The 27,030-nt window shown below is 54.0% G+C and overlaps 1 protein-coding gene across 1 annotated transcript in view; it reads right to left on the bottom strand.

Annotated features, from left to right (window-relative positions):
• LOC140400218 (pyruvate carboxylase, mitochondrial-like) overlaps window positions 1-27,030 on the bottom strand; it is a 606,247-nt gene that overhangs the window by 359,328 nt on the left and 219,889 nt on the right. The window contains exon 4 of the mRNA XM_072489687.1: window positions 9,997-10,218. Coding sequence (XP_072345788.1) covers window positions 9,997-10,218 — 222 coding nt within the window. The remainder of the gene's footprint in view (window positions 1-9,996; window positions 10,219-27,030) is intronic.

The following is a 27,030-nucleotide window of genomic DNA, read 5'->3' as shown; positions in this document are numbered from 1 at the left end:
GGGGGGGGGGTTAGGATCGCACCCATCAGAATCCTCAATTCCCATTCCGAATGCCAACCTGTTCTCTCTCCCAGAAACAGGCCGACCATAATGACACAGAGCCGGTGAGCTCCGAGGGGCTTTGAGCAACAAATCATTTCCGTTGGCCGATCTATGAAACTCGGTTAATTTGACTCGAGTCACAGAGAGTGGGGCTGGACTCTCCGTTTCAGGTACTACGTCCCCACGCCGCCGTGAAAACTGGCGTCAACAGCCCACAGATTCACAGCCCTGCAGGGGGCCAGCAGGGACCCTGGACTGAATCTCGCAGCTTTCGTTGCAGATACGGCCCCCCCCCCCCGCACTTCCGGGTCACAGGCCGCACATGCGCAGAGCGGCTTGGAGGACTCAGACCGCGGAAACAGTGCCCCCCGATGGGCCGCACACCCAAAACTACCCCGGTCCCGAATAAGAACATAAGAACTAGGAGCAGGAGTAGGCCATCTGGCCCCTCGAGCCTGCTCCGCCATTCTATGAGATCATGGCTGATCTTTGTGGACTCAGCTCCACTTTCCGGCCCGAACACCATAACCCTTAATCCCTTTATTCTTTAGAAAGGCATCTATCTTTGTCTTAAAAACGTTTAAAGAAGGAGCCTCAACTGCTTCACTGGGCAATTCACTGGGCCATTCAATGAGATCATGGCTGATCTTTTGTGGACTCAGCTCCACTTTCCGGCCCGAACACCATAACCCTTAATCCCTTTATTCTTCAAAAAACGATCTATCTTTATCTTAAAAACATTTAATGAAGGAGCCTCTACTGCTTCACTGGGCAAGGAATTCCATAGATTCACAACCCTTTGGGTGAAGAAGTTCCTCCTAAACTCAGTCCTAAATCTACTCCCCCTTATTTTGAGGCTATGCCCCCTAGTTCTGCTTTCACCCGCCAGTGGAAACAACCTGCCCGCATCTATCCTATCTATTCCCTTCATAATCTTATATGTTTCTATAAGATCCCCCCTCATCCTTCTAAATTCCAACGAGTACAGTCCCAGTCTACTCAACCTCTCCTCGTAATCCAACCCCTTCAGCTCTGGGATTAACCTAGTGAATCTCCTCTGCACACCCGCCAGTGCCAGTACGTCCTTTCTCAAGTAAGGAGACCAAAACTGAACACAATACTCCAGATGTGGCCTCACTAACACCTTATACAATTGCAGCAGAACCTCCCTGCACTCCGACTGCAGCCGCCACGCGGGTATCCCGAACGGCAGGACCAGGTTAGATCCACGCCGTTGGGAGTTGAGCCGGTCAGGGGCGGAGAATAGAGGGGCGGGGCGTACTCCCGGGTGCGCCGCCTTTCGGAGGCCGGAGAATCGAGGAACCGGCGCCGGTTCCCGGTTCCGCGCGTGGAAATGGATTCTCCGCCCCGGCGCCGGACACGATGTCGCTGTGGGGCAGCAGAGAACCCAGCCCAATATCTCTGCTCCGCTCTGCATTCAGCGTCGCAGGTGCGGGACTGAAGCACTCTCCATTCGTGGGAGATGAGACCTTTGTCAAAGCTCGTGTGAGCGACACCAAGTGTGTAGCAAAATGATCACACGCTGTACACAAAATGATCAAAGCTACATTTACATTTGCTAACCTTTAAACATAGCGCTGTGTAATTTACAAAAATTAAACCTGGTAACGTCGGTGCAAATGAATAATTTAACAGCACACCTCCCGTATTCGCGACGCGAGGGGAAATCTAAGCAACCCCGCCCCGCCTGCCCGCACACACACAGCTCCTTCCCGCTATTTGATGTGAAGCTGTGAGAGACACAGAACCTTCGGGGACGATACTCCGTCAGCCCTCACTGTCGTCCCACTCCCACCCTCCCCTCAGAGCGGGAGGAGGGAAACGGCAGCTGGGATAGGTGGGTAACACTCCCCTCGCTCTCTCTCCCACCCTCCCTCTATCCTCCGCTCTCCCCCTCACTCTCTCTCCCTCTACCCTTCTCTCTCTGCCACTCATCCTTCCTCGCTCTCTCCCTCTCTCTTCTTCTCGCTCTGCCTCCCAACTCTTCCTCTCTCCATCTCACTCTTTCCCTCTCTCTCCCTCTCACTCTTTCCCTCTCTCTCCCACTCACTCTTCCTCACCCTTTCCCTCACTCTTTCTCTCTCTCCCTTTCACTCTTCTTGCTCTCTTTCTTCCTCTCTCTCCCTCTTCGTCTTGTTCTTCCTCTTCCCTCACTCTTCCTCTACCTTTCGCTCTCTCTTCCTCGCTCCCTCACTCTTCCTCTCCCTCACTCTTCCTCTCTCTCCCTCTTCTTCTCATTCTTCCACTCTCTCCGTCTTCCACTTTCTCTCATTCGTCCTCTCTCTCCCTCTCTCTTTCGCTCTTTCTCTCTCTCTCTCTTCCTTGCTCACTCTCACTCTTCCTCTTTCTCGCTCTCTCCATCCCTCTCTCTCTCTCTTCCTCGCTCACTCTTCCTCTCTCACTCTTCCTCTCAAGTGTCCAATCGAGTTGAAGGATTCCCACAGACAGCATTTTAAAAAGATATTGGGCAGGATTCTGCCCTACCCGGCGGGGCGGGCGGTCCCAGCACCGAGGAGTGGCGGATTCCTCCGCACCTTCTGGGGCTAGGCCGGTGCCGGCGGGGCTGGCGTCATCCAAGCGCCTGCGAAGGACGGTTCGTCTCCGCACCGGCCATGGCGGAGGTCCACGGCAGCCGATGCGGTGGGAAAGAGTGCCCCCACGGCACAGGCCCGCCCGCGGATCGGCGGGCCCCGATTGCGGGGCAGGCCACCGTTGGGGGTACCCCCTGGGGCCAGGTCCCCCCCGCCCCCCCCCCGGGGACCCCGGAGGCCGCCCGCAGAGCCAGGTCCCGCCGGTAAGTACCTGGTCTAATTTACGCCGACGGGACCGGCCTAAAACGGGCGGCCGCTCGACCCATCGCGGGCCGGAGAATCGCCGGAAGGGGGGGGGGGGTGCGCTGCCGGCGGGGGGGGGGGGGGGGGGGGGGGGGGTCGCACAATCCCGCCCATTATATACAAAATCTTGATTATTTTTATTGTTAAAAAAATTTACATTATACTCATATAAAACAATGTTTTCAGGATGTAACAAACCAAAGTTTGTTCCCTGCTTATTCCCTTATTTTCACAATCTTTTATTTTTGCTGTTACATTTCTGATCCATGGATGATTAATGGGCTTGTGTCTTTAAGGCAACTCAACCTGCGAATGGCCTGTGCCTATAATTCAAGCAGAGGATTGCCGCAGCAGGAGAGATCGGCGATGACTCGGTTTGATTGGTGAGCAATGAATTGGCCCAAAGGGCTGTGCTCTGCCTGGTAACGGGTGGTGATTGGCTCCGATCCCACTGAAATGGTTCAGAGACCTGAGGAACGCTCAATTTTGTTTTTGGCAACTGAGAGTGAGAAGCCCCACTCTCTTCCCACTCCCTTGTTCTCCAGAAAGACTGTGTTTCTGAGCACGCAGGAAGCCTGGATGAATCTGTGTACAGGGGAAACATTACAGGCCGTGAAGGAAAGGGCGGCAGGGTGGCACAGCGGTTAGCGCAGTTGCTTCACAGCTCCAGGGTCCCAGGTTCGATTCCGGCTTGGGTCACTGTCTGTGCGGAGTCTGCACCTTCTCCCCCGTGTGTGCGTGGGTTTCCTCCGGGTGCTCCGGTTTCCTCCCACAGTCCAAAGACGTGCAGGTTAGGTGGATTGGCCGCGCTAAATTGCCCTTAGTGTCCAAAATTGCCCTTAGTGTCCCCCAAAAAAAGGGTAAGTGTGGGGTTACTGGGTTACGGGCATAGGGTGGAGGCATGGGCTTGAGGAGGGTCCTCTTTACAAGGGCTGGTGCAGACTCGATGGGCCGAATAGCTTCCTTCTGCACTGTGAATTCCATGAACACTATGAAAACCGTGAATCTGATAACCTTCCCCAGGACATCTGGTGTAAACTAACCAATTGTAAACCAGAGACCTGAATCAGCAAGCGTGCTGTGGATAAAGCTGCTCAAGAACCGACCATCGAAACAAAGACTCGTATCTTTTGACCTTCATCCTTTTTATTTTCACCCCTTTGCACCCAAAGAACAAGAACAAAGAACAAAGAAATGTACAGCACAGGAACAGGCCCTTCGGCCCTCCAAGCCCGTGCCGACCATGCTGCCCGACTAAACTACAATCTTCTACACTTCCTGGGTCCGTATCCCTCTATTCCCATCCTATTCATGTATTTGTCAAGATGCCCCTTAAATGTCACTATCGTCCCTGCTTCCACTACCTCCTCCGGTAGTGAGTCCCAGGCACCCACTACCCTCTGCGTAAAAAACTTGCCTCGTACATCTACTCTAAACCTTGCCCCTCTCACCTTAAACCTATGCCCCCTAGTAATTGACCCCTCTACCCTGGGGAAAAGCCTCTGACTATCCACTCTGTCTATGCCCCTCATAATTTTGTAGACCTCTATCAGGTCTCCCCTCAACCTCCTTCGTTCCAGTGAGAACAAACCGAGTTTATTCAATCGCTCCTCATAGCTAATGCCCTCCATACCAGGCAACATTCTGGTAAATCTCTTCTGCACCCTCTCTAAAGCCTCCACATCCTTCTGGTAGTGTGGCGACCAGAATTGAACACTATACTCCAAGTGTGGCCTAACTAAGATTCTATACAGCTGCAACATGACTTGCCAATTCTTATACTCAATGCCCCGGCCAATGAAGGCAAGCATGCCGTATGCCTTCTTGACTACCTTCTCCACCTGTGTTGCCCCTTTCAATGACCTGTGGACCTGTACTCCTAGATCTCTCTGACTTTCAATACTCTTGAGGGTTCTACCATTCACTGTATATTCCCTACCTGCATTAGACCTTCCAAAATGCATTACCTCACATTTGTCCGGATTAAACTCCATCTGCCATCTCTCCGCCCAAGTCTCCAAACAATCTAAATCCTGCTGTATCCTCTGACAGTCCTCATCGCTATCCGCAATTCCACCAACCTTTGTGTCGTCTGCAAACTTACTAATCAGACCAGTTACATTTTCCTCCAAATCATTTATATATACTACAAAGAGTAAAGGTCCCAGCACTGATCCCTGTGGAACACCACTGGTCACAGCCCTCCAATTAGAAAAGCATCCTTCCATTGCTACTCTCTGCCTTCTATGGCCTAGCCAGTTCTGTACCCACCTTGCCAGCTCACCCCTGATCCCGTGTGACTTCACCTTTTGTACTAGTCTACCATGAGGGTCCTTGTCAAAGGCCTTACTGAAGTCCATATAGACAACATCCACTGCTCCTCTGTGTTTGTCTGTCTTGTGTGTGTGGGGGGGGAGAGGGCGGTGTAGCCATCTGGGATGGCCACTTACAACCAGGAACAGAGAAGCTCGCAAAGCATAGCGGGTAAAATGGACAATGCGAGGTTCAGGCAGGCTCAGAGCCCGAAATGTATATCTGCAAGTGAGGAATCCAGACGGTATCGAAACCCTGACCAATTAGCATTTGATGGGTCGATTAGCATTTGATGGACCGATTAGCATTTGATGGCCCATCTCCACCAGACAAAGGACTGGTACTTGAGCGACCGGTACCGTCCCAGACATTTCGGCGCCACTCCCTGTTTTAGGGAAGTGTAAGCACCGGGGTCAGTGACCGCTTGGGACACGCCCAGCCATCCAGGCACCCGCCCATTTATTGGTTCGAATCGAACATCGTGATCAGGGATCACCCAATTAGTGGGGTCCAAACTGAAGGACCGCCCAAAAGAGCCCGAAAATCCCCAAGCATAAGAGAGTCCGCCACGTGTTCGTGATCTTTTGGACCTGGCGCCCCAGCCACGACCATCTCCAATCGCAGCACCACCAGAAGCAAGTCCAAGTTCAACGCTCGCTACCAGACGGATGAGCCTAGCTGAGCAGCAGTTACTTCTCCAGACTCGATAGATCCAGAATCGAACAACGGCCACTGTTCCTCTGACCTAAGCCGGGTGCCCGAAGTTAAGTACAGGTTGTCTTAGTCGATAGGTGTAGTTAACTCGTTCTGTTATGTTGCATGACTAATTGTGTGTAAATAAAGTACCCTTGACCTTGAACTAACTAACTGGTGTTTGGCTCTTTGATTGATAGCCGGTTGAACCTTGTGGTGGTATCATTCGATACTTGGCGACTCTGAGCATTAGAATGTAGATATCCAAAGGAACAGGGCAACCTCACTGACTGCCACATTTACAGTCGGTAAAAATGGCAACAGTGGGACATTTAAGGGGGAGTCAGGTATTAGGCAGCCGTTAGGCAGCTGCGCTTACTGCATATTTCATATTTGTTCGTGTTATAAGTAAACAGTAATTGTGTTTCATAGAATCATAGAATTTACAGTGCAGAAGGAGGCCATTCGGCCCATCGGGTCTGCACCGGCCCTTGGAAAGATCACTTAAGCCCATGCCTCCATCCTATGCCCGTAACCCAGTAACCACACCTAACCTTTTTGGACACTAAAGGCAATTTAGCATGGCCAATCCACCTAACCTGCACGTCTTTGGACTGTGGGGGGAAACCGGAGCACCCGGAGGAAACCCACGCAGACACGGGGGAGAATGTGCTGACTCCGCACGGGCAGTGACCCAGTGGGGAATCGAACCTGAGACCCTGGTGCTGTGAAGCAACAGTGCTGACCACTGCTCTACCGTGCCGCCCTTTAAACTTACAAACCTGGTGACTGTAATTATTGGACAACCAAGGGCCACCATCTTTGGGTAAAAAGCATTTTGGGTATTTTTACAAGAATTATTGGTTAATTATGTGCGCCATGGAGGGATTTGAAATGTTCGTACGCTCCGCCGCTGGGGAGCAGAAGATCCTGCCGGTGAGAACAGTCGGAAAATCCCGCGCAGTGCATTGCTCATCCGGGAGCTGGCGTAGGTCAACGGGGTCAGGGGTGATGGGTGAACGGGACCTGGTTTAGCATTCCGACGCAGGATGACACAGGCATACGGAGGCTAGAACGTGGGTGGTCGGTTGGGGACGCACTGGAATAGTTACTTCTAGTGCAAATGGAGCGCATGAATGAGGGTTTCCGGAACAGATGAGCTGAAGTACAGGTGGAGTTGCCCAATGTTACAGACGTAAGGGCTCTTCCTGTTTACTCCCTTCGCTCCTATTTCTTTTATTTTGCCCTTATCGTTTTTGGTCCGTGGATCGTAAATGGAGACATAGCTTTAAGATGATGTCATGAGAATGTCGCTTTAAGAAATGTTTGGCTGCTCATATTACTGCAGTGATGTCAGAGTGTGGGTGGAGCTGGGCTGTCTGTCAGCTTTTTACTTTCGTTTTAGGCTGTTTGCTGCAGGGTGTGTTTCAGTTTTGTCTTCAGTGTTGGAGCTGAAGCCAGACAGAGCAGGTGTAATCTCTGCCATCAAAAAACTATCTCTTGATCATTTGGTGAATTCAGAATTATAAATGTTCTCAGTAGTGACTTTAACCTGATGTGCTTCTGTTAAAGGTTTTGTTTTTAAGTCTTATGGATGTTAAAAAGAAAGCTTAAAAGGTTACTTAGTGTTGTATTCTTTGGGGGTTGTATTTGAATTGATGGTTGCGGAGATGTTCACTGTATGTTTTGAAAAGGTTAACTTGAGTTCATAAAATAAACATTGTTTTGCTTTAAAAAATACTTTTCCATTTCTGCTGTCCCACACCTGTAGAGTGGGCCGTGTGCTCCCCATACCACAATCTATTAAAAGTTGTGGGTCAGGTGAACTCCATGATACACTTTGGGGTTCTCTAAACCCTGGCCCACAACAATAAGCAGAAGAAGGGAGGACTCAAATGTTTACAAGACAGAACACTGTGTTGTAGGGAAGTTTTGTATTTTGGGCAGAAGGGCCCAGACTTTATGGCACCCAAGAGATTGGAGGGGGTTTTCTTCGATTGGTTGGCTGGTGGCCAACGGACAGGCCAGGGACAGCATTCTGCCTGGCAACAGACAGCGACTGGGTCCTGCCAGGTGGGGCTTTTCGGAGGGAACCCGGCAGAAGGCACTGGACCCTCAAGGTGGAGGCAGCTCACTCTCTCTGCTCTGCTACCTACTGTCTGAAGGGTGAAGCCTCGAGACTCTAAAAAGAGGGGCTGGTTTAGCACACTGGGCTAAATCGCTGGCTTTTAAAGCAGACCAAGGCAGGCCAGCAGCACGGTTCAATTCCCGTACCAGCCTCCCTGAACAGGCGCCAAAATGTGGCGACTAGGGGCTTTTCACAGTAACTTCATTGAAGCCTACTTGTGACAATAAGCGGTTTTCGTTATCTGGCTCTTGAGTGTTGGCTGCCTGCTATTTCTGAGTCTACGGTGCAAATTATTACAATCAGAAAGAAAGAAACTAAGTGGGAAATGTCCATCTGATATCATTGTACTGTCGGCGCTCTCACATATCCAGGTGTGTGGGCATCGGCTTTTTGAGCACCTTGAGCACATGTAAAGAAAGACTTCCTATCCGGACAGACTTTTCCATTGGGTCCCGAAATCTCATCATTATTTTACCCCCCCCCCCCGACCTCTTTCCCCTCTGTGTTTGTTTGTCTGTGTGTGTGCCTAGAGGGCGGGGATGGGTTTAGAGAGGGGGAAGTTTAGAGATTAGATAGTAGTTAACTGGTTGCACTTGTTGACAACGTAATTATAGTTACTGTTAATAATAAAAACTTAATTGTGTTTAAATTTACAAACCTGGTGAGTGTGATAAGTGGGCAGACGAAACCTCGGGTATTTGAAAAATAAAAGGTCATTTCAACGGTGTTGCGACTGCGGGTCAAGCGGGGTCTGGAATTGACCGCGCCCTGGCCCAGGGGGTCGCCACGCCGCGGTGGGACCTGGCCGTCTTCGTGAAGGCGGCTGCCATTGGAAAGGCATCACGGGGCCAAATATGGCACCGGGCGTGCCAACTCTCCGGTCCAAACTCAGGTGGCTGCGAGGGAGAGCGATGGAGTGGGCGGCCAGGTTACAGCGTAAGATCAGTGCCGCTGGAACTCCTCAATTTGTCACGGAAAAGATCAGTTTTAGTTCCTGCACCAAATATATTGACACTATCAAGATGGTAGAAAGTGAACTAATTGGGCCTTTAAGTTTTCCGGTGCCACCTTCCACACCCAAAAATCTCCAAATTGATGCAAGGTTCATGTCTTGCTCCTCTGTCTAGCCCCCCCGCAGTGTTAATGGAGTGTTCAGTGTACTGTCAACGCTCACGCATATCCAGGTGTGGGGAGCATCGGCTGTTTGAACACCTTGAGCACATATAAAGAAAGACTGCCTATCCGGACAGACTTTTCCATTGGGCCCTGGGTCCCGAAGTCTCGCCTCGCCTCATCCATGAGGTGAAGGGGATTTGTCTGATGGGGAAATGTTGAGGCAGACTGGGGCCCGTACCCTTTGGGAGTTTAGAAGAACGAGAGGGGATCTTATTTAAACATGTCAGATTCTGAGGGGGGGGGGGGGGGCGGTTTGACAGGGTGGAGGCTGAGAGGATAATTCCATCCCCTCGTGGGGGTGGGGTCTATAATTGGAAGGGTGGGAGGCACAGTTTCAGAATAAGGCGGTCTCTCATTGGAGACGGAGATGAGGAGGAATTTCTTCTCCCAGAGGGTGGTCAGTCGGTTGGATTTCCCCTCCCAACCCCCCCACCCGGCGAGCAGTGGGTCATTGAATATATTCGCGGCTGAGTTACAGAGATGTCTGATCGACAGGGGGGTCGAGGAATGGGTCCCACCGAAGCCGAGGGGGGTTTAAATGGGAAAACCATGGCCAGGGTTGTGAAGTTGCGGCTGAGGGTCATGGGGGTGGGGGGGGCGGCAGGCAGGTAAGTGGAATCCTGCCAAAGTCCAATCAGCTTTGAATTTATTGAATGGTGGAGCCGGCTCGATGGGCCTGATGGCCTACTCCTGCTCCTATTTGTTACCATGGAAATCCGTTCTCCATCCAAATCCCCCCAAAACCCGGCGCTAACATTTCGCCCCCAGAGGCGCTGTGTGTGGCCTTACCGCCCCAGTTCTCGATGCTGAACAGCCGGCTGAAGTTGTGAGCCACGAAGGGGGAGATTTTCTTCAGGTCGTGGGTGCGGACCCGGGTAGCCAGCAGCGACTGGTGGGCATCTCGGAAGGTGGTGTCCATCAGGAGTAGGCCTTTGTGGTTCCGGACGGCCTTGGCAAAGCCTTCCGGGCCTTCCCGCAGGAGAATTTCACGGAGGCCGGTCAGGGGATCACCTGCAGTCAAGAGAAAGGGAGAAAGAAGACCATGAGGTGCCGGAACAGGGAGTAGGCCATTCAGCCCTTCGAGCTGGCTCCACCATTTAACTCAACACAGATGGAAGGCCACGCAAAAAAACGGGCAGGGGACGGAATTTTAGGCCCAAATTTTGTCAAGAGCAAATCGATGTCCGCCATCTTTTAACCCTGGTTTAAAAATCGATTCATTTGAAAACAGCCCCACCCACACCCCATAAAAGATTATTCCGCTGGGGAGTTACTCCCATTTGCCCCACTGCGAGCGTTTTCAGTTTGATTTAGGCAGAAGGTGACCCGTTCGATGAACTGGTGAATTATTTTAACAAATCAGAGAAATAAAAAGTCCGAACAGTTTCACCCAGAAAAACCGGCCACACGTCTTTTAACATTGAGCACAACCGTTTGCGGCCTACCGAGCAGGCTTTTCAATTTGAGCTTGCCATTCTCAGCTGGAGGACATGTTTTTTTGAAAAGAAAGAGAAATTGCATGTTGAAACACATTTCCCTCACGAATAAAAAGCTGAGCAATCCGTGTGAATAATATTAGGAAAGGCTCAATAGAATTTTTAATTTCTGACACTCACAGGTGGTGGGACTGGACAATCTGATTAAAACTGCGTTCTTGCTGTGTTGCCCGGATTTTGGCTCTATTAATAAAGCCTCAAAGAAATTCAAGAATTGGAAGCAGGAGTAGGCCTCTCGGCCCCTCGAGCCTGCTCCGCCCTTTGTTCCATCCATCCACTTCCCCCACGCTCGCCCATCAAAAACCCCTCCAACACAGCCCTGAATATACTCAGTGATCCACAGCCCCCAATGCTCCCTGCGGAAGAGTATCTCACAGACTAACGGCCTTCTATAGGAGCAAATAATTCTCCTTGTCTTAAATGGGAGGGCCCTTAATTTAAACAGTGTCACCCCCCCCTCAAGCTGAGAGGGGGAAAGTTTAAGGGAGATGTGCGGGATAGGTTTTTCACGCAGAGAGTGGTGGGTGCCTGGTACGCGCTGCCAGAGGGTGTGGTGGAAACAGGCACATTAGCAACAGTTAAGAGGCATCTGGGTGGGTACATGAATTTGGAACAAGTCGGGCAGAAGTTTTAGTTGGGGCATCATATTCGGCACAGGCTTGGAGGGCCGATGGGCCTGTTCCTGAGCTGTACTTTGTCCCTACACTGCCGTGAGGGTCAGAGTCCAGTCTCGCCCTTCCTGACGGCACAGCGGGCGGAACGACACCACAGAAACTGACGCGGGTTCAAGCGGTGGCTTACCAACACCTTCTCGTGGGGGCATGGCGGGAAGGGCGATTAGAAATTGAGACAGCAATGGCCACATCGCATGGAGGGGTATCCCTGGGGCGGGATTCTACGAGCCGAAATCGCGCTCAGCGCGGGGGCGGAGAACGGGAGCGGGTCCGACGCCCTCCTGCGAACCGGAGAATCGCCGCCGGTCGCGCGCACGCGGTCGACGTGGGGGCTGGTCGGGGGCCATTGGACGAGGCCCCCGCGGCGATTCTCAGCCGGATTTCCGCTGACGTGGTTCACTCGTGGTTCCACCTGACGGGAGCTCGGAGTGACGGCTGCAGGCCCGGGCTGCGGGGGGATCCGTCACCGGGGTGGGGGGGCCCCAGGACGGCCGGGCTCGCGATCTGGGGCCACCGATCGGCGGGCGCGCGCTATCGATATATTGTTGGGGCCGGCTTGCTGTGTGGGTCTGCCACGTTGCGCTGACGTGCAGGGCCCCATATCGGTCGCCGGAGCTGCGTGGACTACTCCCATCTTCGATGAACCGCTGAATTATTTTGACACACCAAAAAAAAAACCCGGGCCAGTTTAATTTTGTTGAATTTACATGCTCGGGGTGAAGCTGTGCAAGAATGCCGGTTAGCAGTCGCCAGGATTGAAATAATCTGTTACATTTATTAATGGCTCCAAAGACAATGCAGTAGCAGTCAGAATCATGGCAATATTAGTATTTGATTAAATGAACGGTGCTCCGTGACTCCGGGGAGCTGGCCTTGTCAGGGAGATGAAGTACTGCACACTCCACCACATCCAGAACAGCGGGCATCAATAACAAATGGTTGTTCTTCAAATTAAAGTAAAATGACATCCCCCTGTCCCAATGTTTTTGTCGCGAAATTAAACAGCACAGCCATCTTGGGAAAAAAGGGTGTTGTGTCAGTCAAATCCTCTCTCTCTCTCTCTCACTCTGAGTCACAACGTTTTGTGTTTGAGCCCCCTGTCAGGGATGTGGGCATGATCCCACGTTAACACTCCCAGCGCAGACCGAGGGTCAGTACTGAGGGAGTGCCGCACTATCAGAGAGTCAGTACTGAGGGAGTGCCGCACTGTCAGAGGGTCAGTACTGAGGGAGTGCCGCACTATCAGAGAGTCAGTACTGAGGGAGTGCCGCACTGTCAGAGGGTCAGTACTGAGGGAGTGCCGCACTGTCAGAGGGTCAGTACTGAGGGAGTGCTGCACTGTCAGAGGGTCAGTACTGAGGGAGTGCTGCACTGTCAGAGGGTCAGTACTGAGGGAGTGCTGCACTGTCAGAGGGTCAGTACTGAGGGAGTGCTGCACTGTCAGAGGGTCAGTACTGAGGGAGTGCTGCACTGTCAGAGGGTCAGTACTGAGGGAGTGCTGCACTGTCAGAGGGTCAGTACTGAGGGAGTGCTGCACTGTCAGAGGGTCAGTACTGAGGGAGTGCTGCACTGTCAGAGGGTCAGTACTGAGGGAGCGCTGCACTGTCAGAGGGTCAGTACTGAGGGAGTGCCGCACTGTCAGAGGGTCAGTACTGAGGGAGTGCCGCACTGTCAGAGGGTCAGTACTGAGGGAGTGCTGCTCTGTCAGAGGGTCAGTACTGAGGGAGTGCCGCACTGTCAGATGTGCAATCTTTCAAATGTGTCATTAAATTAGATGTTAAAGATCCCACAGCCACTATTGGTAAAGTGGAAGGGGTTCTCCCTGGTGTTCTGAGATAATGTTTATCCCTGGTCATGAAGTTGTGTGTGGGAAGCTGCTGTGCAATTGGCTGATGTGTTAGTCCGATACTGGCCACTGTGTCCAGTTCTGATCACACCCACACTGGACAGTGTCCAGTTTTAATCCATTGATTTCCTGCAGTGCAGAACATAGAACATTACAGCGCAGTACAGGCCCTTCGGCCCTCGATGTTGCGCCGACCTGTGAAACCACTCTAAAGCCCATCTACACTATTCCCTTATCGTCCATATGTCTATCCAATGACCATTTGAATGCCCTTAGTGTTGGCGAGTCCACTACTGTTGCGGACAGGGCATTCCACGCCCTTACTACTCTCTGAGTAAAGAACCTACCTCTGACATCTGTCTTGTATCTATCTCCCCTCAATTTAAAGCTATGTCCCCTCGTGCGAAACATTACCATCCGAGGAAAAAGGCTCACTGTCCACCCTATCCAATCCTCTGATCATCTTGTATGCCTCAATTAAGTCACATCTTAACTTTCTTCTCTCTAACGTAAACAGCCTCAAGTCCCTCAGCCTTTCCTCATAAGATCTTCCCTCCATACCAGGCAACATTCTGGTAAATCTCCTCTGCACCCTTTCCAATGCTTCCACATCCTTCCTACAATGCGGTGACCAGAACTGCACGCAATACTCCAAATGCGGCCGCACCAGAGTTTTGTACAGCTGCAACATGACCTCATGGCTCCGAAACTCAATCCCTCTACCAATAAGAGCCGTTTTGGGCGCCAGTCGGCGGACATTGTGCCGTTTGGGGAGAATTTCGCCCAGGATGTTTCCTCTTGTGGGAGAATCGAGAACGGGGGGGGGGGGGGGAGGCGGCCCGTTTAAAACGATTGGAAGCAACGATTGGAAGCAATTCTAAGAGATGGAATTAATCTGCATTTGTCGTGGCAGAGATTAATCAGGAACAGTCAGCATGGTTTTGTTAAGGGAAGGACATGTCTGAGCAACTTGATTGAGTTCTTTGAAGAGGTGGCCGGGTGTGTAGAGGAGTGAAATGCAGTTGACGTAGTCTACCCGGACTTCAGCAAGGCTTTTGATAAGGTCCCACATGGGAGACTGATGGCGAAGGTCAGAGCCCATGGGTCCAAGGAAACTTGGCAAATTTGATCCAGAATTGGCCGAGTGGCAGGAAGCAGAGGGTGATGGTCGAGGGGTGTTTTTCCGACTGGAAACCGGTGTCCAGTGGGGTCCCGTTGGGCCCAGTGTCGGGGCCCTTGCTGTTTGTGGTTTATATAAATGATTTAGATATGAACGTAGGGAGGGTTGATCAGTAAGTTTGTGGATGATACGAAATTTGGTGGGGTGGTAAATAGTGAGGAGGATGTGGCCTTCGATTACAGGAGGATATAGCCGGGCTGGTCAGGTGGGCTGATCAGTGGCAAATGCAGTTCAATCCGGATCAGTGTGAGGTGATGCACTTGGGCAGGACGAACAAGGCGAGGGAATATAGGACAAATGGCAGGACCCTGGGAAGCACCGAGGATCAGAGGGACCTTGCTGTGCATGTACACCCGTCCCTTCAGGTAGCAGAGCAGGTGGACACAGTGGTTAAGAAGGCCTATGGTACACTTGCCTTTATTAGCCGAGGCGTGGAGTTTGAGAGCAGGGAGGTTATGCTGGAACTGTATAAAACGTTGGTTAGGCCACAGCGAGAGTATTGTGGGCAGTTCTGGAATCCACATTATAGGAGGGATGTGATCGCACTGGAAAGGGTGCAGAGGAGATTTACCAGGATGTTGCCTGGGCTGGAGAGTGTTAGTTATGAAGAGAGATTGGATAGACTGGGGTTGTTTTCCTTGGAGCAGAGGAGACTGAGGGGGGACGGGATTGAGGTGTATAAAATGGTGAGGGGCACAGATAGAGCAGACAGGAGGAAACGTTTCCCCCTTGGTGGAGGGCTCAATGACCAGGGGGCAGAGATTTCAGGTGAGGGGCAGGAGGTTTGGAGGGGATGTGAGGAAAAACCTTTTCACCCAGAGGGGGGTGGGAGTCTGGAACTCGCTGCCTGAACGGGGGGTGGAGGCAGAGACCCTCAGAACATTGAAGAAGTATTGAGATGTGCGCTTGCGATGTCGGGGCCGACAAGGCTGTGGGCCGCGTGCTGGGAAACGGGATTAGAATAGTTAATGGTTGTTCGTGACCGGGGCAGACGCGATGGGCCGAGGGGCCTTTCCTGTGCTGTAGGCCGCTATGATCTGAAACATAGATGGGGTGAAATTGTTTCTCCCAGAGAATGGCGAGTCTCTGGGGCCCTCGCCTCACGATGCGGTGGAAGCAGAGGGTGTGGATCTTTGTAAGGCCGGGGCAGATGGATTCTTGATTTACAAAAGGGGGGGGGTGGTGAAAGGCCATCGGGGAGGTGGTGGCGGTGGGCGGGGGGGGGGGGGGGGGGGGGGGGGGGTAAGCAGGAACACGAGGTTGAGGTTTAAAATCACAGCGGCCGTCAGCCTGGTTCGGTGGGGCAGCAGGACCGAGGGGCCGAGTGGTCCTTCTCCTGCTCCTTGTCCCTCCGCCCAGGCCTTCCCTCTGGGTTGGCCGGTGGCGGTGCAAGGGTGCGGCCCAGGGACTGAGGTACATCCACGGTACCCTACACGATGAGGCCCTCGGCAGAGAGGAACCGTATCGGGGGCCAGGCCTTCGAAAGGAAAGGCCGAGGGATTTAAAAAAAATAAAAATAATAAAAATAAAGAGAGCGCAACCCTTTCTTTTCTGAGCAGGCAGAGGACGCAGACAGGATCTGAAGATCTGTCTGCCTCACGTCCTTGCTGGAAGTATTAGATTCTGCCGGTAACCATGGCAACACTCCCCCCTGATCACGGATCAGATGATCCGGTCATAATGAACTTCCCGGATTTGCCTCCCGCTGATCGATCGCTTTCGGGATCAGTGTAGTCACTCTGCTGGGTCTTGTGTCCAAAGTTATCCCGCTGTGCGTTATTCAGTCAAACCTCATACGTTTCCAGTCAGTTCCTGCTTCCGTTGCCGTGCGCAGAGCACTGCTCACAGCTGGAGTGTTCCCAGCCAAGGGCATCCCGGCTCGCGAGGCTCTCTGGTCGCAGGACCTGCAGCGCCGCCAGCGAAGCGCTCCGGAGGGCGCAGTCGATCGTGGAGGGTGGCGGGCCAGTTGGCGCTAAGCGAGCTCCCGTGAACAGCAACGCGGTCATGGCCCGGATCGTCTGCCTTTAGCCTCTCTTGGTGGTGGAGTTGGTGTCGACAACCCCCCCCCCCCCCCCTCACCCCCACCCCCGCCAGCCCAGGACGCTGAGGCCCCTCACCCTAACTGCGCCACGGGCCTACCTACGCCACAGGGACCAGCAGCGGGTCCAAGATGGCGGTTCAGCCACCTCCTTCTCGGGAGTGGGCGGGGAGTCAGGAATGGCAATCGAAAGCTGGGCCTGCAGCCAGCGACGCCACATCCCGTGAACGAACAAAAATAAATAACATATTGGCGACTCCAGTGAGGTGCCCCGTTTGACACGACGGGTGGGTGGGGCTCAAGTGAAAGGCCGTCGCTGTGGTGACGGGAACTAGGCACAAGGGGGAGAAGCCGCGCCGCCGGTAATGGCCCAGAATCTCCCGCCAAATTGGGAGCGGGGGCGAAACGCTGCCCGCCCTCAATAGTGTGGAAATTCCACTCCACCAACGGAGAGAAAACCCACGGGTCGAGGAATCTGTTGCCTTGGGGCGGGGGGGGGGGGGGGCAACTCCCAGCAGCGAGACCCGCAGAGCTGCTGCGTTTCCAAATTTACTTACCCGCGAAATTCACCCCAAAAAGTTAGGGCTGGTACTTAAGGGCGTCAGGAAGCTTTTGAACGGAAGTTTGTGCGATGGCGCTCACTCGGCTCTGGCCCAGAGAGGGAACATGGGAAGCTATGAAGTCTCATTCCCGTAGGGAGTAAATTGTTCTTGGAGGTTTTAACATTGTTTTCCTAATTTTCCTCTCTTTCTCCCCCCCTCTCTCTCTTTTAATCCAATCTTTCTCTCTCTTTATTCCTCTTTCTGCAGCTTATTTGACTCTATGCAACAGCAGCAAGACCTGGTCAATGTCCAGGCTTGGGGCTGACAAGTGGCAAGTAACATATGAGTGCCCGGCAATGACCATCTCCTACAAGAGAGGATCTAACCATTGCCTCTTGACATTCAATGGCATTACCGGGCGGGATACTCGGCCGGCCAACGGCGGAATCGCGATTCGGCGGGGAATCGGTTCCGACACCAAAATTGGCGCCAATGCATTCCGGAACACATGTACAATAAACACAATTTGCATATCATTAGCGGGATTTACCAGATGCTCTCGGAGGCGGAGGAAACTCCGGTGGAGGAGCAAAAGGGCAAGTGGGAGGACGAGCTAGGAGGAGAGATAGAGGCGGTCTATGGGCGGATGCCCTAAGCAGGGTTAATACCTCCTCATCGTGCGCCAGGCTCAGCCTGATACAATTTAAGGTAGTCCACCGGGCACACATGACAGCGGCGAGGATGAGCAGGTTTTTTGGGGTAGAGGGTAGGTGTGCGAGGTGCGCGGGAAGCCCAGCAAACCATGTCCACATGTTCTGGGCATGCCCGAAGCTTAGAGGGTTTTGCTAAGGCAATGTCCACGGTGCTAAAAACACGGGTGGTTCCGAGTCCGGAGGTGGCGATCTTTGGAGTGTCGGAACCGGGGATTCAGGGAGTGAAAGAGGCCGACGTCCTGGCCTTTGCCTCCCTGGCAGGCCGGAGACGGATCTTGTTAATGTGGGGGGACTCGAAGCCCCCAAGCGTGGAGACTTGGGTCAGTGACATGGCTGGGTTCCTCAGCCTCGAGAAAATAAAGTTCGCCTTAAGAGGGTCAATGTTGGGGTTCACCCGGATGGTGGCAACCGTTCGGCGACTTTCTCGGGGAAAATTAAAATGTCGGCAGCAGTATTCCGGGGGGGGGGGGGGGGGGGGCGGATTGTTGTTGTATGGTTGGGGTGTGTGAAGATTGGGCTGGGGGGGGGGGTGAAATGTTTATTTTACCATGTGGATGTCATTGTTTTTGTTATTGTTATAAAAGTTTTCAAATACCTCAATAAAAATATTATTTAAAAAAAAGAATCGATTGTGTTACACACGGGGCTGGTGCAAGTCCCTCCTCGATCGCTGAATCGGCCCAGGAGAATCGACCCTGGGTCACTGTCCGTGTGGAGTTTGCACCTTCTCCCCGTGTCTGCGTGGGTCTCACCCCCACAACCCAAAGATGTTCAGGGTAGGTGGATTAGCCACGCTAAATTGCACCTTAATTGGGGAAAAAGAATAATTGGGTCCTCTAAATTTAAAAAAACAATAGCACATGGGGCGAAGGTGGTCAAAGGATATGCGGGGAAAGCGGGGATAGGCTATCGAGTTGGATGGTCAGCCATGATCATAATGCATGGCGCAGCAGACTCGAAGGGCCGCACGGCCTCCTGCTGCTCCCATTTTCTATGTTTCTATGAATCAGAAGGTCCAGCCATCTGTGAGCGAGCCGTAAGACAAAGTGGAATTACATTCTGTACAGCTACAAGAACCAGTTTTCTCCACAACAATATCAAACACTGTGAGAATTCACTCGCATCAAAGCTGCTGGGCACGACAATTTCCCCAATATTATGTAAATAACCCAACTGAACAGAAATTAATAAGTGCTTCGAAGCACTATCATTCCAAGTGATTGTCCATTACAGCCAAACAGTACGAATAAATTATATGATACTTAGCTAGCACTTCATCAGAAATCTTTCTCGAGTGGGAAGGGACTGCAAGAGCACCCCTCATGGCTCGATGTGGTACTGCCTGACGTCCTCTGACAAAGAAGGGAGACACGCTTGCATTTTTAATTTGTCATGGATAATCACCTTACCAATGCAGCACTCCTTCAGTACTGACCCTCTGACAGTGCGGCACTCCCTCAGTACTGACCCTCTGACAGTGCGGCACTCCCCCAGTACTGACCCTCTGACAGTGCAGCACTCCCTCAGTACTGACCCTCTGACAGTGCGGCACTCCCTCAGTACTGACCCTCTGACAGTGCAGCGCTCCCTCAGTACTGACCCTCTGACAGTGCAGCACTCCCTCAGTACTGACCCTCTGACAGTGCAGCACTTATGAGTACTGACCCTCTGACAATGCGGCGTTCCCTCAGTACTGACCCTCTGACAGTGCGGCACTCCCTCAGTACTGACCCTCTGACAGTGCAGCACTCCCTCAGTACTGACCCTCTGACAGTGCAGCACTCCCTGAGTACTGACCCTCTGACAGTGCGGCACTCCCTCAGTACTGACCCTCTGACAGTGCAGCACTCCCTCAGTACTAACCCTCTGACAGTGAGGCACTCCCTCAGTACTGACCCTCTGACAGTGAGCACTTCCTCAGTACTGACCCTCTGACAGTGCAGCACCCCCTCAGTACTGACCCTCTGACAGTGCAGCACTCCCTGAGTACTGACCATCTGACAGAGAGCACTTCCTCAGTACTGACCCACTGACAGTGCAGCACTCCCTCAGTACTGACCCTCTGACAGTGCAGCAATCCCTCAGTACTGACCCTCTGACAGTGCAGCACTCCCTCAGTACTGATCCTCTGTCAGTGCAGCACTCCCTCAGTACTGATCCTCTGTCAGTGCAGCACTCCCTCAGTACTGACCCTCTGTCAGTGCAGCACTCCCTCAGTACTGACCCTCTGACAGTGCAGCACTCCCTCAGTACTGATCCTCTGTCAGTGCAGCACTCCCTCAGTACTGACCCTCTGTCAGTGCAGCACTCCCTCAGTACTGACCCTCTGACAGTGCAGCACTCCCTCAGTACTGACCCTCTGACAGTGTGGCACTCCCTCAGTACTGACCCTCTGACAGTGCGGCGCTCCCTCAGTACTGACCCTTTGACAGTGCGGCACTCCCTCAGTACTGACCCTCTGACAGTGCGGCACTCCCTCAGTACTGACCCTCTAACAGTGCAGCGCTCCCTCAGTACTGACCCTCTGACAGTGCAGCACTCCCTCAGTACTGACCCTCTGACAGTGCAGCACTCATGAGTACTGACCCTCTGACAGTGCGGCGCTCCCTCAGTACTGACCCTCTGACAGTGCGGCACTCCCTCAGTACTGACCCTCTGACAATGCAGCACTCCCTCAGTACTGACCCTCTGACAGTGCAGCACTCCCTGAGTACTGACCCTCTGACAGTGCGGCACTCCCTCAGTACTGACCCTCTGACAGTGCAGCACTCCCTCAGTACTAACCCTCTGACAGTGCGGCACTCCCTCAGTACTGACCCTCTGACAGTGAGCACTTCCTCAGTACTGACCCTCTGACAGTGCAGCACCCCCTCAGTACTGACCCTCGAACAGTGCAGCACTCCCTGAGTACTGACCCTCTGACAGTGAGCACTTCCTCAGTACTGACCCTCTGACAGTGCAGCACTCCCTCAGTATTGACCCTCTGACAGTGCAGCACTCCCTCAGTACTGACCCTCTGACAGTGCAGAACTCCCTCAGAACTGACCTTCTGACAGTGCAGCGCTCCCTCAGTACTGACCCACTGACAGTGCAGCACTCCCTCAGTACTGACCCTCTGACAGTGCAGCAGTCCCTCAGTGCTGACCCTCTGACAGTGCAGCACCCCCTCAGTACTGACCCTCTGACAGTGCAGCACTCCCTGAGTACTGACCCTCTGACAGTGAGCACTTCCTCAGTACTGACCCTCTGACAGTGCAGCGCTCCCCCAGTATGGACCCACTGACAGTGCAGCACTCCCTCAGTACTGACCCTCTAACAGTGCAGCACTCCCTCAGTACTGACCCTCTGACAGTGCAGCACTACCCCAGTACTGGACCACTGACAGTGCAGCACTCCCTCAGTACTGATCCTCTGACAGTGCGGCACTCCCTCAGTACTGACCCTCTGACAGTGCGGCACTCCCTCAGAACTGACCTTCTGACAGTGCAGAGGTCCCTCAGTACTGACCCTCTGACAGTGCGGCACTCCCTCAGTACTGACTCTCTGACAGTGCAGCACTCCCTCAGTACTGCCCCTCTGACAGTGCAGCACTCCCTCAGTACTGACCCTCTGACAGTGCAGCACTCCCTCAGAACTGACCCTCTGACAGTGCAGCACTCCCTCAGTACTGACCCACTGAGAGTGCAGCACTCCCTCAGTACTGACCTCTAACAGTGCAGCACTCCCTCAGTACTGACTGTCCAACAGTGCGGCTCTCCCTCAGCACTGACCCCCTGACAGTGCGGCTCTCCCTCCGTACTGACCCCCTGACAGTGCGGCGCTCACTCAGTACTGACCCTCTGACAGTGCGGCACTCCCTCAGTACTGACCCTCTGACAGTGCAGCACTACCCCAGTACTGACCCACTGACAGTGCAGCACTCCCTCAGTACTGATCCTCTGACAGTGCGGCACTCCCTCAGAACTGACCCTCTGACAGTGCAGCGCTCCCTCAGTACTGACCCTTTGAAAGTGCAGCACTCCCTTAGTACTGACCCTCTGACAGTGCAGCACTCCCTCAGTACTGATCCTCTGACAGTGCAGCGCTCCCGCAGTACTGACCCTATGACAGTGCAGCACCCCCTCAGTACTGACCCTCTGACAGTGCAGCACTCCCTCAGTACTGACCCTCTGATAGTGCAGCGCTCCCTCAGTACTGACCCTCTGACATGGTGGCACTCCCTCAGTACTGACCTCTGACAGTGCAGCACTCCCTCAGAACTGACCCTATGACAGTGCAGCACTCCCTCAGTCCTGACCCTCTGACACTGCAGCACTCCCTCAGTACAGACTCTCTGACACTGCGGCACTCCCTCAGTACTGACCCTCAGACAGTGCGGCACTCCCTCAGTACTGACCCTCTGACAGTGCAGCACTCCCTCAGTACTAACCCTCTGACAGTGCAGCGCTCCCTCAGTACTGACCCTCTGACAGTGCAGCACTCCCTCAGTACTGACCCTCTGACAGTGCCGCACTCCCTCAGTACTGACCCTCTGACAGTGCCGCACTCCCTCAGTACTGACCCTCTGACAGTGCGGCACTCCCTCAGTACTGACCATCTGACAGTGCAGCGCTCCCTCAGTACTGACCCTCTGACAGTGCTGCACTCCCTCAGTATCGACCACAAGACAGTGCAGCACTCCCTGAGTACTGACCCTCTGACAGTGCAGCACTCGCTCAGTATCGACCACAAGACAGTGCAGCACTCCCTCAGTACTGACCATCTGACAGTGCAGCACTCCCTCAGTACTGACCCTCTGACAGTGCGGCACTCCCTCAGTATCGACCACAAGGCAGTGCAGCACTCCCTGAGTACTGACCCTCTGACAGTGCAGCACTCCCTCAGTACTGACCCTCTGACAGAGCAGCACACGCTCAGTATCGACCACAAGACAGTGCAGCACTCCCTCAGTACTGACCCTCTGACAGTGCGGCACTCCCTCAGTACTGACCCTCTGACAGTGCAGCACTCCCTTAGTACTGACCCTCTGACAGTGCAGCACTCCCTCAGTACTGACCCTCTGACAGTGCAGCACTCATGAGTACTGACCCTCTGACAGTGCGGCGCTCCCTCAGTACTGACCCTCTGACAGTGCGGCACTCCCTCAGTACTGACCCTCTGACAGTGCGGCGCTCACTCAGTACTGACCCCCTGACAGTGCGGCACTCCCTCAGTACTGACCCTCTGACAGTGCGGCACTCCCTCAGTACTGACCCTCTGACAGTGCAGCGCTCCCTCAGTACTGACCCTCTGACAGTGCAGCACTCCCTCAGTACTGACCCTCTGACAGTGCAGCACTTATGAGTACTGACCCTCTGACAATGCGGCGTTCCCTCAGTACTGACCCTCTGACAGTGCGGCACTCCCTCAGTACTGACCCCTCTGACAGTGCAGCACTCCCTCAGTACTGACCCTCTGACAGTGCAGCACTCCCTGAGTACTGACCCTCTGACAGTGCGGCACTCCCTCAGTACTGACCCTCTGACAGTGCAGCACTCCCTCAGTACTAACCCTCTGACAGTGCGGCACTCCCTCAGTACTGACCCTCTGACAGTGAGCACTTCCTCAGTACTGACCCTCTGACAGTGCAGCACCCCCTCAGTACTGACCCTCTGACAGTGCAGCACTCCCTGAGTACTGACCCTCTGACAGACAGCACTTCCTCAGTACTGACCCACTGACAGTGCAGCACTCCCTCAGTACTGACCCTCTGACAGTGCAGCACTCCCTCAGTACTGACCCTCTGACAGACAGCACTTCCTCAGTACTGACCCACTGACAGTGCAGCACTCCCTCAGTACTGACCCTCTGACAGTGCAGCAATCCCTCAGTACTGACCCTCTGACAGTGCAGCACTCCCTCAGTACTGATCCTCTGTCAGTGCAGCACTCCCTAAGTACTGACCCTCTGACAGTGCGGCACTCCCTCAGTACTGATCCTCTGTCAGTGCAGCACTCCCTCAGTACTGACCCTCTGTCAGTGCGGCACTCCCTCAGTACTGACCCTCTGACAGTGCGGCACTCCCTCAGTACTGACCCTCTGATAGTGCAGCGCTCCCTCAGTACTGACCCTCTGACAGTGCAGCACTCCCTCAGTACTGACCCTCTGACAGTGCCGCACTCCCTCAGTACTGACCCTCTGACAGTGCGGCACTCCCTCAGTACTGACCCTCTGACAGTGTGGCACTCCCTCAGTACTGACCCTCTGACAGTGCGGCGCTCCCTCAGTACTGACCCTCTGACAGTGCGGCACTCCCTCAGTACTGACCCTCTGACAGTGCGGCACTCCCTCAGTACTGACCCTCCGACAGTGCAGCGCTCCCTCAGTACTGACCCTCTGACAGTGCAGCACTCCCTCAGTACTGACCCTCTGACAGTGCAGCACTCATGAGTACTGACCCTCTGACAGTGCGGCGCTCCCTCAGTACTGACCCTCTGACAGTGCGGCACTCCCTCAGTACTGACCCTCTGACAGCGCAGGACTCCCTCAGTACTGACCCTCTGACAGTGCAGCACTCCCTGAGTACTGACCCTCTGACAGTGCGGCACTCCCTCAGTACTGACCCTCTGACAGTGCAGCACTCCCTCAGTACTAACCCTCTGACAGTGCGGCACTCCCTCAGTTCTGACCCTCTGACAGTGAGCACTTCCTCAGTACTGACCCTCTGACAGTGCAGCACCCCCTCAGTACTGACCCTCGAACAGTGCAGCACTCCCTGAGTACTGACCCTCTGACAGTGAGCACTTCCTCAGTACTGACCCCCTGACAGTGCGGCGCTCACTCAGTACTGACCCTCTGACAGTGCGGCACTCCCTCAGTACTGACCCTCTGACAGTGCAGCACTACCCCAGTACTGACCCACTGACAGTGCAGCACTCCCTCAGTACTGATCCTCTGACAGTGCGGCACTCCCTCAGAACTGACCCTCTGACAGTGCAGCGCTCCCTCAGTACTGACCCTTTGACAGTGCAGCACTCCGTTAGTACTGACCCTCTGACAGTGCGGCACTCCCTCAGTACTGACCCTCTGACAGTGCAGCACTACCCCAGTACTGACCCACTGACAGTGCAGCACTCCCTCAGTACTGATCCTCTGACAGTGCGGCACTCCCTCAGAACTGACGCTCTGACAGTGCAGCGCTCCCTCAGTACTGACCCTTTGACAGTGCAGCACTCCCTTAGTACTGACCCTCTGACAGTGCAGCACTCCCTCAGTACTGATCCTCTGACAGTGCAGCGCTCCCTCAGTACTGACCCTATGACAGTGCAGCACCCCCTCAGTACTGACCCTCTGACAGTGCAGCACTCCCTCAGTACTGACCCTCTGATAGTGCAGCGCTCCCTCAGTACTGACCCTCTGACAGTGTGGCACTCCCTCAGTACTGACCTCTGACAGTGCAGCACTCCCTCAGAACTGACCCTCTGACAGTGCAGCGCTCCCTCAGTCCTGACCCTCTGACACTGCAGCACTCCCTCAGTACTGACTCTCTGACACTGCGGCACTCCCTCAGTACTGACCCTCAGACAGTGCGGCACTCCCTCAGTACTGACCCTCTGACAGTGCAGCACTCCCTCAGTACTGACCCTCTGACAGTGCGGCACTCCCTCAGTACTGACCCTCTGACAGTGCAGCGCTCCCTCAGTACTGACCCTCTGACAGTGCCGCACTCCCTCAGTACTGACCCTCTGACAGTGCAGCGCTCCCCGAGTACTGACCCTCTGACAGTGCCGCACTCCCTCAGTACTGACCCTCTGACAGTGCGGCACTCCCTCAGTACTGACCATCTGACAGTGCAGCGCTCCCTCAGTACTGACCCTCTGACAGTGCTGCACTCCCTCAGTATCGACCACAAGACAGTGCAGCACTCCCTGAGTACTGACCCTCTGACAGTGCTGCACTCGCTCAGTATCGACCACAAGACAGTGCAGCACTCCCTCAGTACTGACCATCTGACAGTGCAGCGCTCCCTCAGTACTGACCCTCTGACAGTGCGGCACTCCCTCAGTATCGACCACAAGACAGTGCAGCACTCCCTGAGTACTGACCCTCTGACAGTGCAGCACTCCCTCAGTACTGACCCTCTGACAGAGCAGCACACGCTCAGTATCGACCACAAGACAGTGCAGCAGTCCCTTACTACTGACCCTCTGACAGTGCAGCACTCCCTCAGTACTGACCCTCTGACAGTGCAGCACTCATGAGTACTGACCCTCTGACAGTGCGGCGCTCCCTCAGTACTGACCCTCTGACAGTGCGGCACTCCCTCAGTACTGACCCTCTGACAGTGCGGCGCTCACTCAGTACTGACCCCCTGACAATGCGGCACTCCCTCAGTACTGACCCTCTGACAGTGCGGCACTCCCTCAGTACTGACCCTCTGACAGTGCAGCGCTCCCTCAGTACTGACCCTCTGACAGTGCAGCACTTATGAGTACTGACCCTCTGACAATGCGGCGTTCCCTCAGTACTGACCCTCTGACAGTGCGGCACTCCCTCAGTACTGACCCTCTGACAGTGCAGCACTCCCTCAGTACTGACCCTCTGACAGTGCAGCACTCCCTGAGTACTGACCCTCTGACAGTGCAGCAATCCCTCAGTACTGACCCTCTGACAGTGCAGCACTCCCTCAGTACTGATCCTCTGACAGTGCAGCACTCCCTCAGTACTGACCCTCTGACAGTGCAGCGCTCCCTCAGTACTGACCCTCTGACAGTGCAGCACTCCCTCAGTACTGACCCTCTGACAGTGCCGCACTCCCTCAGTACTGACCCTCTGACAGTGCGGCACTCCCTCAGTACTGACCCTCTGACAGTGTGGCACTCCCTCAGTACTGACCCTCTGACAGTGCGGCGCTCCCTCAGTACTGACCCTCTGACAGTGCGGCACTCCCTCAGTACTGACCCTCTGACAGTGCGGCACTCCCTCAGTACTGACCCTCTAACAGTGCAGCGCTCCCTCAGTACTGACCCTCTGACAGTGCAGCACTCCCACAGTACTGACCCTCTGACAGTGCAGCACTCATGAGCACTGGCCCTCTGACAGTGCGGCGCTCCCTCAGTACTGACCCTCTGACAGTGCGGCACTCCCTCAGTACTGACCCTCTGACAGTGCAGCACTCCCTCAGTACTGACCCTCTGACAGTGCAGCACTCCCTGAGTACTGACCCTCTGACAGTGCGGCACTCCCTCAGTACTGACCCTCTGACAGTGCAGCACTCCCTCAGTACTGACCCTCTGACAGTGAGCACTTCCTCAGTACTGACCCTCTGACAGTGCAGCACTCCCTCAGTACTGAC

The sequence above is a fragment of the Scyliorhinus torazame genome, chromosome 24 (genome assembly GCF_047496885.1).
Source record: "Scyliorhinus torazame isolate Kashiwa2021f chromosome 24, sScyTor2.1, whole genome shotgun sequence".
NCBI lineage: Eukaryota > Metazoa > Chordata > Chondrichthyes > Carcharhiniformes > Scyliorhinidae > Scyliorhinus > Scyliorhinus torazame.
This window is presented reverse-complemented; position numbering and strand designations above follow the sequence as displayed.